Source organism: Lepidochelys kempii, chromosome 4, assembly GCF_965140285.1.
Source record: "Lepidochelys kempii isolate rLepKem1 chromosome 4, rLepKem1.hap1, whole genome shotgun sequence".
NCBI classification, from domain to species: Eukaryota; Metazoa; Chordata; order Testudines; family Cheloniidae; genus Lepidochelys; species Lepidochelys kempii.
In genome coordinates, this window is record NC_136383.1 from 140,156,930 (window position 1) to 140,169,019 (window position 12,090).

Below are 12,090 nucleotides of genomic sequence, written 5' to 3' on the forward strand. Positions count from 1 at the left end.
CTGGATTAAGTTTAGAAGTGTGTGCAACAAGAGTGATGTAGTGGTGGGAGTCTGCTATTGACCACCGGACCAGGGGGATGAGGTAGATGAGGCTTTCTTCCGGCAGCTCACGGAAGCTACTAGATCGCATGCCCTGATTCTCATGGGTGACTTAAATTTTCCTGATATCTGCTGGGAGAGCAATACAGCGGTGCATAGACAATCCAGGAAGTTTTTGGAAAGCGTAGGGGACAATTTCCTGGCGCAAGTGCTAGAGGAGCCAACTAGGGGGGGCGTTTTTCTTGACCTGCTGCTCACAAACCGGGTAGAATTAGTGGGGGAAGCAAAAGTGGATGGGAATCTGGGAGGCAGTGACCATGAGTTGGTTGAGTTCAGGATCCTGACGCAGGAAAGAAAGGTAAGCAGCAGGATACGGACCCTGGACTTCAGGAAAGCAGACTTCGACTCCCTCAGGGGACGGATGGCCAGGATCCCCTGGGGGACTAACTTGAAGGGGAAAGGAGTCCAGGACAGCTGGCTGTATTTCAAGGAATCCCTGTTGAGGTTACAGGGACAAACCATCCCGATGAGTCGAAAGAATAGTAAATATGGCAGGCGACCAGCTTGGCTTAATGGTGAAATCCTAGTGGATCTTAAACATAAAAAAGAAGCTTACGAGAAGTGGAAGGTTGGACATATGACCAGGGAAGAGTATAAAAATATTGCTCGGGCATGTAGGAATGATATCAGGAGGGCCAAATCGCACCTGGAGCTGCAGCTAGCCAGAGATGTCAAGAGTAACAAGAAGGGTTTCTTCAGGTATGTTGGCAACAAGAAGAAAGCCAAGGAAAGTGTGGGCCCCTTACTGAATGAGGGAGGCAACCTAGTGACAGAGGATGTGGAAAAAGCTAATGTACTCAATGCTTTTTTTGCCTCTGTTTTCACTAACAAGGTCAGCTCCCAGACTGCTGCGCTGGGCAACACAAAATGGGGAAGAGATGGCCAGCCCTCTGTGGAGATAGAGGTGGTTAGGGACTATTTAGAAAAGCTGGACGTGCACAAGTCCATGGGGCCGGACGAGTTGCATCCGAGAGTGCTGAAGGAATTGGCGGCTGTGATTGCAGAGCCATTGGCCATTATCTTTGAAAACTCGTGGCGAACCGGGGAAGTCCCGGATGACTGGAAAAAGGCTAATGTAGTGCCAATCTTTAAAAAAGGGAAGGAGGAGGATCCTGGGAACTACAGGCCAGTCAGCCTCACCTCAGTCCCTGGAAAAATCATGGAGCAGGTCCTCAAAGAATCAATCCTGAAGCACTTACATGAGAGGAAAGTGATCAGGAACAGCCAGCATGGATTCACCAAGGGAAGGTCATGCCTGACTAATCTAATCGCCTTTTATGATGAGATTACTGGTTCTGTGGATGAAGGGAAAGCAGTGGATGTATTGTTTCTTGACTTTAGCAAAGCTTTTGACACGGTCTCCCACAGTATTCTTCTCAGCAAGTTAAGGAAGTATGGGCTGGATGAATGCACTATAATGGGTAGAAAGCTGGCTACATTGGGTAGAAAAGCTGGCTAGATTGTCGGGCTCAACGGGTAGTGATCAATGGCTCCATGTCTAGTTGGCAGCCGGTATCAAGTGGAGTGCCCCAAGGGTCGGTCCTGGGGCCGGTTTTGTTCAATATCTTCATAAATGATCTGGAGGATGGTGTGGATTGCACTCTCAGCAAATTTGCGGATGATACTAAACTGGGAGGAGTGGTAGATACGCTGGAGGGGAGGGATAGGATACAGAAGGACCTAGACAAATTGGAGGATTGGGCCAAAAGAAATCTGATGAGGTTCAATAAGGATAAGTGCAGGGTCCTGCACTTAGGACGGAAGAACCCAATGCACAGCTACAGACTAGGGACCGAATGGCTAGGCAGCAGTTCTGCGGAAAAGGACCTAGGGGTGACAGTGGACGAGAAGCTGGATAGGAGTCAGCAGTGTGCCCTTGTTGCCAAGAAGGCCAATGGCATTTTGGGATGTATAAGTAGGGGCATAGCGAGCAGATCGAGGGACGTGATCGTTCCCTCTATTCGACATTGGTGAGGCCTCATCTGGAGTACTGTGTCCAGTTTTGGGCCCCACACTTCAAGAAGGATGTGGATAAATTGGAGAGAGTCCAGCGAAGGGCAACAAAAATGATTAGGGGTCTGGAACACATGAGTTATGAGGAGAGGCTGAGGGAGCTGGGATTGTTTAGCCTGCAGAAGAGAAGAATGAGGGGGGATTTGATAGCTGCTTTCAACTACCTGAGAGGGGGTTCCAAAGAGGATGGCTCTAGACTGTTCTCAATGGTAGCAGATGACAGAACGAGGAGTAATGGTCTCAAGTTGCAGTGGGGGAGGTTTAGATTGGATATTAGGAAAAACTTTTTCACTAAGAGGGTGGTGAAACACTGGAATGCGTTACCTAGGGAGGTGGTAGAATCTCCTTCCTTAGAGGTTTTTAAGGTCAGGCTTGACAAAGCCCTGGCTGGGATGATTTAACTGGGAATTGGTCCTGCTTCGAGCAGGGGTTGGACTAGATGACCTTCTGGGGTCCCTTCCAACCCTGATATTCTATGATTCTATGCATCCTAAATCCCCTAGCAATGGGCCGCAGCCACTAATCAGACCGCCGTCACTCACCAGGGCTGGATTCCAGGCGGCCTGTGCAGTGAAAGGCTCCAGACCCTGTTTCCAGCAGTGTTTAAAGGGATACCTACCCATGACCCGGGCTTGAACCACCACTTTGACACAAGCATCCTCATGGGTCTCACTGGACAGCACCATCTCTTCTTTCAGGACCCCTTCTTTGTGCGCGGTGTACTCGCACTTAACACTGTAGCCTGGAATGGAGAAGGAATTAAAGCCAAGAGTCAATAGCCAAGCCTCTTGAAGGCAGCGTCGTGCAGGGGTTAGAGCTGGGAAATCTGGTCTACTCCTGACCTTGCCGTTGGTCATGGCAGTGCCACCTCTGGGTGCCTCAACTTCCCCCCCACTCCATGCGTACCTAGCCCCGCCTTGCGACAGGGCTGTATGGTCCTCGGACAGAGGCAACCATTTCCACACGGTACCTGGAGCCAGAAAGGGACTGGGGCAGCCAGCTGGCAAGCAGGAGCTGGGAGGCAGCATTACCTTATGGATAAAGCATGGGACTGAAACTCAGACGACCTGGACTCTAGCACTGGATTGCTGAAGTGATTTTCCCATGTTCACCCAGTGCCTCGGTTTCCCCATCTCTGAAATGGGGATAAAGATACTGACTTTCTTGTAAAGCACTTGGCGACCGGCCCCGGGCACTCTCTAGGAGCCAGGAAGGGGTTACGGTTGGCGAGGTTATAGATCCCCCTCACTTCCCGGGGCTGGAGAGCCAGCGTGCTCAGAAAACACCTGCTCTGGAGCTCTATCGAGCACCAGCCGGTGCTTCAGATCAGTCCCATCCATCACAGAGCGCGGGAGCTTTGCAGCAACGCCAGGCTCTGGGCAGGGAGATGTTCTCCTGGCTCCCTGCAGCTGGGCTTGGGAAGTGTCCCTCTATTGACTGGGAGGGAGGCTTTGCAGAGCCCCTGCCCAGCATCTCCGCCATGACCAGTGGCCCATGCCAGGAGGCCATTCCACCCAGCAAGCCGACGGTTTGGCTCAAAGATCCTCAGTGCATCAGTCTGTACAGGGCTGGGGACCCGGGGCTGATCTGCACAGACCTGGGGCTTTAATCCATCAGAGGAGAGCAGGTGATGTTTCCCAGATGCCCGATGGACTGAGCGAACTCTGCTAGGTACGTCTGTGCTGAGCCGGTGGCATGAACCGTCTCTAATCAGGAGAGCCAGGGAGGTGACTCTTTGACAGCAAAGCCAGTCCGAGCTGACAACCCACCCACTCCTCTAACCCAGCGCCCCACGGAGCAGCCATGGGGAGGCGAGGAAGCGCAGCAACAAGAAACGGCTTCAAGGAATTCCCATTGGAGCCTGAGCTGAGCGATGGCTGTAGGTGGGAATCACCGGTGCTGAATCCCATTGTATCCAGCAAGTGTAACGACCCGGCCCAGGGTCCTCAGCGGGGTTCGAACCTCGGCCTTTCAGCACCGCTGCACCGCCCGGTTGAGCTAAAGGAGCAACTCCTCTGGCTGGCAGCACTAGTGGGCTTTTATCCGCTGTGGACCAGCCACTAGAGGGGGACACCGCATGCGCTTTGCCAGTGTGACTAAAAGGGACCCTGCTCAGCCCGAGGCGAAAAGGTGCTTCGAGCCCCCAGTACACTCCGGGGGGTGGGGGGCGCAGAGCCGGGGCCGGACATGCTGCAAATGCTACAGGAGCACACGCTGCCCTCGCTTGGGGTCTGAACTGCAGCAGCACCCGGAGGCCCCAATCCGGATCCGGGTCGCACTGTACTAGGTACTCTGCAGCCACATGGCCCCTGCCTGGGGGGGGTTCCAGGTTGAGAAAGGTGCAGCTGCTCCTGTATATGCCTCAGAGCCGCTTTGTACGCGGCCTGCCTCTGCAGGGATCCCCCTCCAGCCACTGCTGCTGGTGTAGCCCCCTTCAACTAGCGTTGCCACCTTTCTAACTGCTGGGCCCTGCCCCCTCCCCCCGAGGACCTGCCCCACCTCTACCCCAAGGACCCATCCCTGTCGCTTGCTGGATTGTCTCAAGGAGCCTGCCTGCAGGTAGGAGGCAGCCCCAGCTGAGCAGGGACTGGCGCGGGTTAATGTCCCGGCACCTCTCCCCGACCTGTGGTAACCGGACTTTTGGTTCAGGTGCCATTTAGGGTTGCCAGGTCCCCTTTTCAGGCGGACTTTCTGGTTGAAAACTGGGCACCTGGCAACCTTAAATGGCACCGGACACAGAAGCCAAAACCCGAAGTGTCTGGGTAAAATCCGGATGGGTGGAAGCTCTATCTTCAATGCTCCCCCCATCTGGCAGCGGCTGGCAAAGCCAGGGTTCAGCACCATTTCTACACACTGATCCTCGCCCTTCACACCCTGCCTTTCTCTCTCCCTCTGCACTAGGCCCAAGTGAAAATAATCAGAGGCCACAAACTTGGATGGCCCCACCTGTTCACCACCCCATGCAGACTTATAGAACCCATTTTCACCGGGGCACCTGTGGCAGAGGGACGAACCGGAGCAGATCACTGGCTGGTGTATGGAGGCTGAGGCTGAGGGGGAGCAAAACAGATGCAAGAACTGCAAGTTTTATGGCTAATCTGCTCTGGTACACTTGGCATTAGCCCCAAGCATCAGCTGTCCCAGCTCCTGGGCTGTCAGGGTCACTTTTACAATAAAGATCAACATCCTAATATTCAAAGTTAAGTGGAAAGCTGCATGTGGTAACACTGAGTGCCCAATTGCATGAGCAATTTCTGTTACTGTGTGTGAAAATAAGGTAAGTGCAAACACCCACTTTCTGTGCACATTCACGGTAACCGCGTTTGCACGTGAGGGGTGCCAACCGGGCACAAGCTTCGTTAAGAGTTTGAACCAGTGGAACCGGAAGTCTCATGTGCGCTGGAGCTGAAGAGCAGTCTGCGAATGCAGATGATCAAACAGGTGCACAATTTGTCTCAGGAACAGGACACAAGGATATTCCTACCATTTGGGACACAGCATTTAAACCAACAGGGACACGTTAAGGGAGCAATACGTCCCACTGAGAGAGATTCCAGAGCGATGCCAAATCCGACAAACACCGCAAACACAAAGACAGCCTAACAGCTGATGGATAGAGATACAACAGGTCCTAACACTGACCCGTGTCATGTGATCACAGCCAGGAACTACAGAACTCTCTCTCACCAGCTCTCCGGTCCATTACACACAACATACCCATTTGGAATTCTGCGCAATTACCCACAATGCTGTAGTATTTTCACACAGTGCCCAAAAGTTGCCACACGCTTCACATGCCTCGAATGCCTCGTGGGTCCTTGCTCCAGAGAGATTATGATGTAATAGGGGCATTGCAGTAAATGCCCAAGACCCAGCGTGCTAGGTTGGCGTACACTGGTAATTAGCAAGACACAATGATTAGCCACTGGGCCATCACCATTTGAGTCTGAGGGAGTGGCCCTGGCGAGGCAGACTGTGTATCAGTCACACGCAGGAGTTCCCCCGATGATCTAGCACTTGCAACTCATGCTGAAGCCCAAGGGAACCGCAAATAACGAGCACATCCCAGGGTCAGGCCCTGTCTACCGGCTGGGAGTTCTATTCGTAGCTCTGACAGCCCAGCTCCGTGCCGCAGTTTCCCTAACTGTAAAATGGCGACACCACCACTTTGTGAAGCAGGGTGAGGTGCGAGGAGTAACGTACATGGTGCTGGGAACAGACCCAGGCATCCTGATTCCACATGCCAGAATCTAACCCCGGGCTGCTTTGCAGGCAGCCAGACGGCTGAGCCAAGGAAAGGAAAAAGGAGTAGACAGACTGATAGGGAAGCAGTGGGCCCAGGTGTTTTATGGAACGACAGGCAAATGAGGAGAGGCAGGAGAGGGACAGGAAGTGGGGAAATCCACGGTGTTAGGGATGCATCTGGCTGGCCAGATGGTGGCCCAGGAGAAGGTTTCCCCCCAGGCCTAATTGAAGAGACGGCTAATAAGGCCTGGCACCATCTGGCTCAGAGAGAGCAACTTCCAACAGAGCAACAGATGATCTCTGGCCTCCGGGTAGCTACGCTCAGCTAGTTTCCTCAAATGCAATTTAAGGACCAAAATGGACTTGAATTCTTGGTCTGCTCAGGGCTCATTTTAAAGCCTAACCCGAACGCGACTAGCTCACAGCCAATCTGAACCTTGCCCCGGAGCACTGAGTTGTTTTCACATCCGACCTGAAACTGGCACTTGTAGCCACGTCTCGCTGGGTTTGGGCCGGGTGGCAAGGTCAGGCACAGAGCAGCAGGAGCCGGAGCCAGCGGACCAGCATGGCTGGGGTGCTGCAAATAGACCTACCTCCTTCTGCCTTTCCCAAACCTGCCTGACCCACCGCCCTGCCCCCAGGAGCCACCCATGCCCACACCCCAGCCCTGCCACAGCCCTCCGCACCCCCAGGCAGTGGGATGGCCCAATTGTCCTGCAGGCACGGGGCAGCCCCCCCCCACCATCTGCTGCCACCTCCTGCCCCGCCCCGCAGCAAGGCTCTGGGCACAGGGTGGGTCGGGGGGAAGAGTGGGGGCAGTACCCACTGGCAGAGCCCCCCGAGCTCCTCCTCCTTGGATTTCCTGAAGCGATGCAGCAGGCCCCATGAGCCTTCCACACCAGGCAGGGCAGGGTGCTGGGCAGGGGGTGCCCGGTGCGGTGCCCCAGCTGGCCACACTGTTCCCCTGGCAGCTGAGTCTGTCTATCAAGGCAGAAAACAGCTGGTGCGAGCACATCGCTCGCTCCCTCCCTCCCTTGGCAGGGCTGCCTCTGCCAGCCACCAGCCCATGTAAATAAAGGACTATTTGCCATGGCCCCAACCCTGCCAAGTCATCCCCCAGCGCCCGTCCCCACTCTGCTCAGGCCTAATTGTAAAGCCCGACCCAAACCTGATCCAAGTATCCTCAGTCATTTCCACACCTGCCCCAACCGAAACTTAACACCTGAGGTCAAGTCCCCTAGGGGTCAGGTCGCAAGGCGCCAACTTGACTGTTCTTCCTCTGGGTCTTAGGGTCATTATCAAGCCTGAGCTATGCAGCAGAGTAGAACTGTGCTCTGCCTTCTCATCTTTGATACACTTTACTCCCACACGGCTCAGAGCCTTGCACGGTTGCAAATCACAAGGGTGGTAAAGATGCACGTGCAAACTGCAATTTTTCAAAAGCTTATAACTTGGCCAGATTTGGGCAGCTTTCCCCTGGGATGGCAGAGGGCATCTCTCGGACACCAGAGCTAGCCCCAGGCCTAGTTTCAAGTCCCTGCGTCAAAGCATGGGGTTGCTAGAGCATCTCAAAACTGTTGTAAGAGGAGTTGTTTTTTCTAACAGGGGCAAAACAATGTATTTTCCCCGAAACTCGTTCTCAAATAACTGTTATTTTTGCTAAAACTTAAAAACAAAAAAAAAACAAAAAAAAAAACAGCTGGAGGCAGACGCCCAGCGTGGAAAATTCCAGCCCAACAGGTTAAAGTTTGGCAAAGTTACAAGCAACTGAAAATAGGGTCTTGTAATGGGAAGTGTCAGGTAACCTTAACTCTAGGTGGCGCTATCTACCATTCCTGCTTCGAAGGTATTTACAGCACCCAGCACAATGGGGCCCTGATCTGTGATGGGGGTTGCTGGGCTCTGGACACTTGTAATATAAACCACCAGCCAACCTCCCAAGTCTCCAAAATGCCGGCTGTAATTTGCTCAAAACTTGCCGGAAAAGTTCTATCTTAGGTGAAGCTGTGGCACGTGACAAGCCAAGTGGATTGGAGAAGTGGGAGGTAATTCTGGTTTAGCACGGGGAAGCCAGCTTCAGTCTCACCAATGGATAGGGTTGCCAACTCTCCAGGAGTCTCCCAGAATCAGGCCCTATTTCCCATAGGCTACTGAAGCCAAACCGGGAGATTTTAGGTGCTGAAAATCCAGCAGCGCAGCAGGGCTAAGGCAAGCTCCCTGCCTGCCCTGGCCCTGCGCTGCTCCCAAAAGCAGCTGGCACATCCCTGGAGGGGCCCAGTTGGCTCTGCGCGCTGCTCCCGCCCCCAGCACCGACTCTGCAGCTCCCATTGGCCGGGAACTGAGGCCAATGGGAGCTGCGGGGGTGGCGCGGGCAGCACGGGGAGCCCCCTTCCCTTCCCTCCCCCCCAGGGGCCACAGGGACATGCCAGCCACTTTCAGGAGCGGCTTGGGGCCAGGGCAGGCAGGGAGCCTGGCTTAGCCCCGCTGCACCGCCGACCGGGAGCCCCCCAAGGTAAGTGCCTCCTTGTTGGAGCCTGCACCCGTCACCCCCTCCTGTACCCCAACCCTCTGCCCCAGGCTCAGCCCAAAACCCCCTCCCACAGTCTGAACCCCTCTGCCTCACCCCGCAGCCCAGAGCCCAATTCCCTGCCCCATGAAAGTGAGTGAGGGTGGGGAGAGCGAGCGACAGAGGGAGGGAGGATGGAGTGAGCTGGGTGGGGCTTCGGAGAAGGGGCAGGGCCTCAGGGAAGGGGCAGTGCAGGGCAAGGGTGTTTGGGTTTGTGTGATTAGACAGTTGGCAGCCCGACCAGTGCAGGGTCTAGTGTAGCCAGCATTCCCTCACTACAGGAGATTGGAGCACTTGGCAGAACCCTACGTTGTCCAAGGTTGCTGATCCTTAGATCACTTTGCTTCTCTTCCTGCTCCATGAACAGAGCACTCTTGTGTTTAATGGAGTGAAAGCTCCAGGTCAAAGAAACACGTGGAAAGGTGGCAAGGTGTGAGTTCCCTGATCTCTGGCGGAGGGATCTCCAGAGGCCAGGCCAGGTGCTGCGATAACACCATCTCTCGCTCCCCCAAAGAGCTCCCTCACTCCTGCAGAACAATGATTTTGGAGCAGGCCCTGACCGTGGACAGAGTCCATGATTGGTCCTTGATCTAGACAAGATCCTGCCTGCCTAGGGCTTGTGCGAACAGGGCTGGATACCTTTCTACTAGATCCAGTTCCAATTCCTCACTGCCATTTTTTAGCAGGAAAGACGAGAGTCATTCCCCATAGGTTCCACTATCTTGAGCCAGAGGCAAGGTCCAGCACAGTAGGAGATGTCAGACAAACCCCTCGCGATTCACACCTGGAGGGATCACTTGGATAACCGTCCTCAAGAGCGTAAGAGAAACCACCCTGAGAACGGTCTGCATGGCAATGTCTGAGCAGGCCGCGTGGCCCCTCCTGGGCTATCGGGGCTCTTCGCGGCAGGGACTCTTTCTCACTATGCTTTCGCACACAGTGCCCAGCACAACGGGGCTCTGATCCCGGATGACATCTCTAGCCCCAACTGCCATCTATTAACAGCAGCAGCCATCTGGGTCCCACGTGACGACTAGCTGCTTTTCTGAAGCCTCATCGCTCATAGAAGCGGTCTCGGTAGCGAAGACTCCCCTCACAGACAAATCTTTCATCTGAACGCAGAACCCCGCCCCAAGCCACCGAGCCTGGGGATCCCTACGGCTCGAGCGTTCCAGCGGAAGAAGACGCTGCTGCCAGCCACTGTTCCATCCGCAGCACCAACACAGAGAGGCGAGCCGTTCCACAAGGCCACTGACAGGGTTGTTCAGACGTCTCTGTGAACACCACCTGCCACGTTGTTCCTGCCTCTCCCCCAGCACCTCTTTAAAATGCAGCAAATACGAAGCACCAATCCATGGAGGCCACGTTCACCGTCTCTCTTTCACTGGGGACCTGCTGTTACTTTTCACCGGAGGAGGAAGCTAATGCAACCCGACTTTCCACTGAGATACCAACGTTTGCGGCTGAAAGGTGCAAGTCCACAGAGTTTGCAGTCAGACGGGATCATTAGATCATCCACTCTGACCTCCTGGCTAGCCCAGGCCAGAGAATCTCAGCTCCCCCTGTACTGAGCCCAGGCACTTGTGTTTGGCTAATGCGGGGTTCCTGGGATCAACCTGGAGATCAGGACCCAGAATTGAGTCCCCAGAATGTTTCAAAGGGTCACATGGCAGCTCCTGTCCCACGGGGCTGGCTGGGCTTGCCTCCCTCTCCAGGCACTGCAGCCTCTAGGATCCCTCCCAGCGCCACTCAGGTTTGGCCCAGCCGCCAAGACGACGGAAGCCCGGGTAGGCCAAAAGTGAGCGAGCGGCACTGCAACCCTGTGAGCCAGGGCACAACTCCCCTCGCCCAAATTTGGTCCAGTCAGAGGGGTGGGGCCAAACCTGAGCCGCGCTGCAGCCCTGGAGGGGAGAGCCAAGCCCAGCCAGCCCCACAGCACAGCATCTACAGGAGACGCCAGTGTGGGGTGAGTGTCAGGCAGGACCCAACCCCCCTGGGGGCCAGCACCCGACTGAACTACCCCAGGGCAGGGCTGTAAGCAGGGCGTGGTTGCGGGGGCAGCTCAGGGCCAATAATGCCAGGCAGCTTGGGCGAGCCCTGTGGAGCGGAGCTTGGGGAAGGAGAGTCATCTCTACCTCCTGACTCACCTCAGCAGATCATCCAGCCTGTCTGGGTGGGGAGCGGGGGCACAACCAAAAAATCGGAACCGGACAGGGACGTGGTCCCGCATGCCCCCTCCCCTCATCAATCGCTGCTGGCAGGGGGTGCAAATATGCTTGCTCGCCCCAGAAGCTAAAACCCCTAGTTATGGCTCTGCCCCAGGACCTCCACCCCTGGGTCACGACAGGCCTGGAACATTTACAGAGGGGTCCCGAGTCCAAAAAGGTTGAGAACTGCTGGACTGAAGCATCTTCCAGAAAGGCAGCCAGGCTTATGGGAACACACAGAGAAAAAGAATCTGCCCTTCCCTGGGTGGTTTATTCCAGCAGTTAATCACCCACCCTGTCAAACACCTGCCTTCTTGCTAATGTGAACATGTCGGGCTTTAACTTCCAGCCGTTGGGTCTTGTCCCGCCTTTCTCCGCTAGATTACAGAGCCCATAGTACATGGCATTTTCTCCTCAGGAAGGTAATCGGACACTCGGATCAAATCACCTCTCAGGCACCTTTCTGAGAAGCTAAACAGACCAAGCATTTGAAGTCTCTCACTGTCAGGCATTTTCTCCAGCCCCTGAAACACTGCTGTGGCTCTTTTCTGCACCCTCTCCAATTTCTCAACTTGCTTTTGAAAGTGCAGGCACCCGGCTGGACACGCAGGGCCCAGTGTCGGTCACACCAATGCTGCACCCCGAGGTGAAACCATCTCCCTGCTCCTACTCGCTACTCCCCTGCGGATTCACCTAACGATTGTATTAGCCCTTTTGGCTCCAGTGTGGCACTGGGCGCTCATGCTCAGTTGCTGGTCCCCTGTGACCCCTAAACCCATTGCAGACTCGCGGCTTGCCGGGATACCGCCCCCCATTCCGTAGCTACGGCCTGCATTCCGGGTAGCTACCTGCACAACTTTGCATTTGGCTGCATTAAACACTTTTCAGAACTTCCCTCTGCCAAGTAGAAGCAGGCCAGGCCAAGGATTGCACGCACAGAGCCTGCGTGATCCCTCCAAG

At 55.0% G+C, this 12,090-nt stretch overlaps 1 protein-coding gene across 3 annotated transcripts in view; it reads right to left on the reverse strand.

Moving 5' to 3' along the window:
* Positions 1-12,090, reverse strand: part of ADISSP (adipose secreted signaling protein) — a 148,094-nt gene that overhangs the window by 18,046 nt on the left and 117,958 nt on the right. For all 3 annotated transcript variants that reach the window (XM_073343070.2, XM_073343069.2, XM_073343068.2), the window contains one exon: positions 2,732-2,854. In XM_073343070.2, coding sequence (XP_073199171.1) covers positions 2,732-2,854 — 123 coding nt within the window. The remainder of the gene's footprint in view (positions 1-2,731; positions 2,855-12,090) is intronic.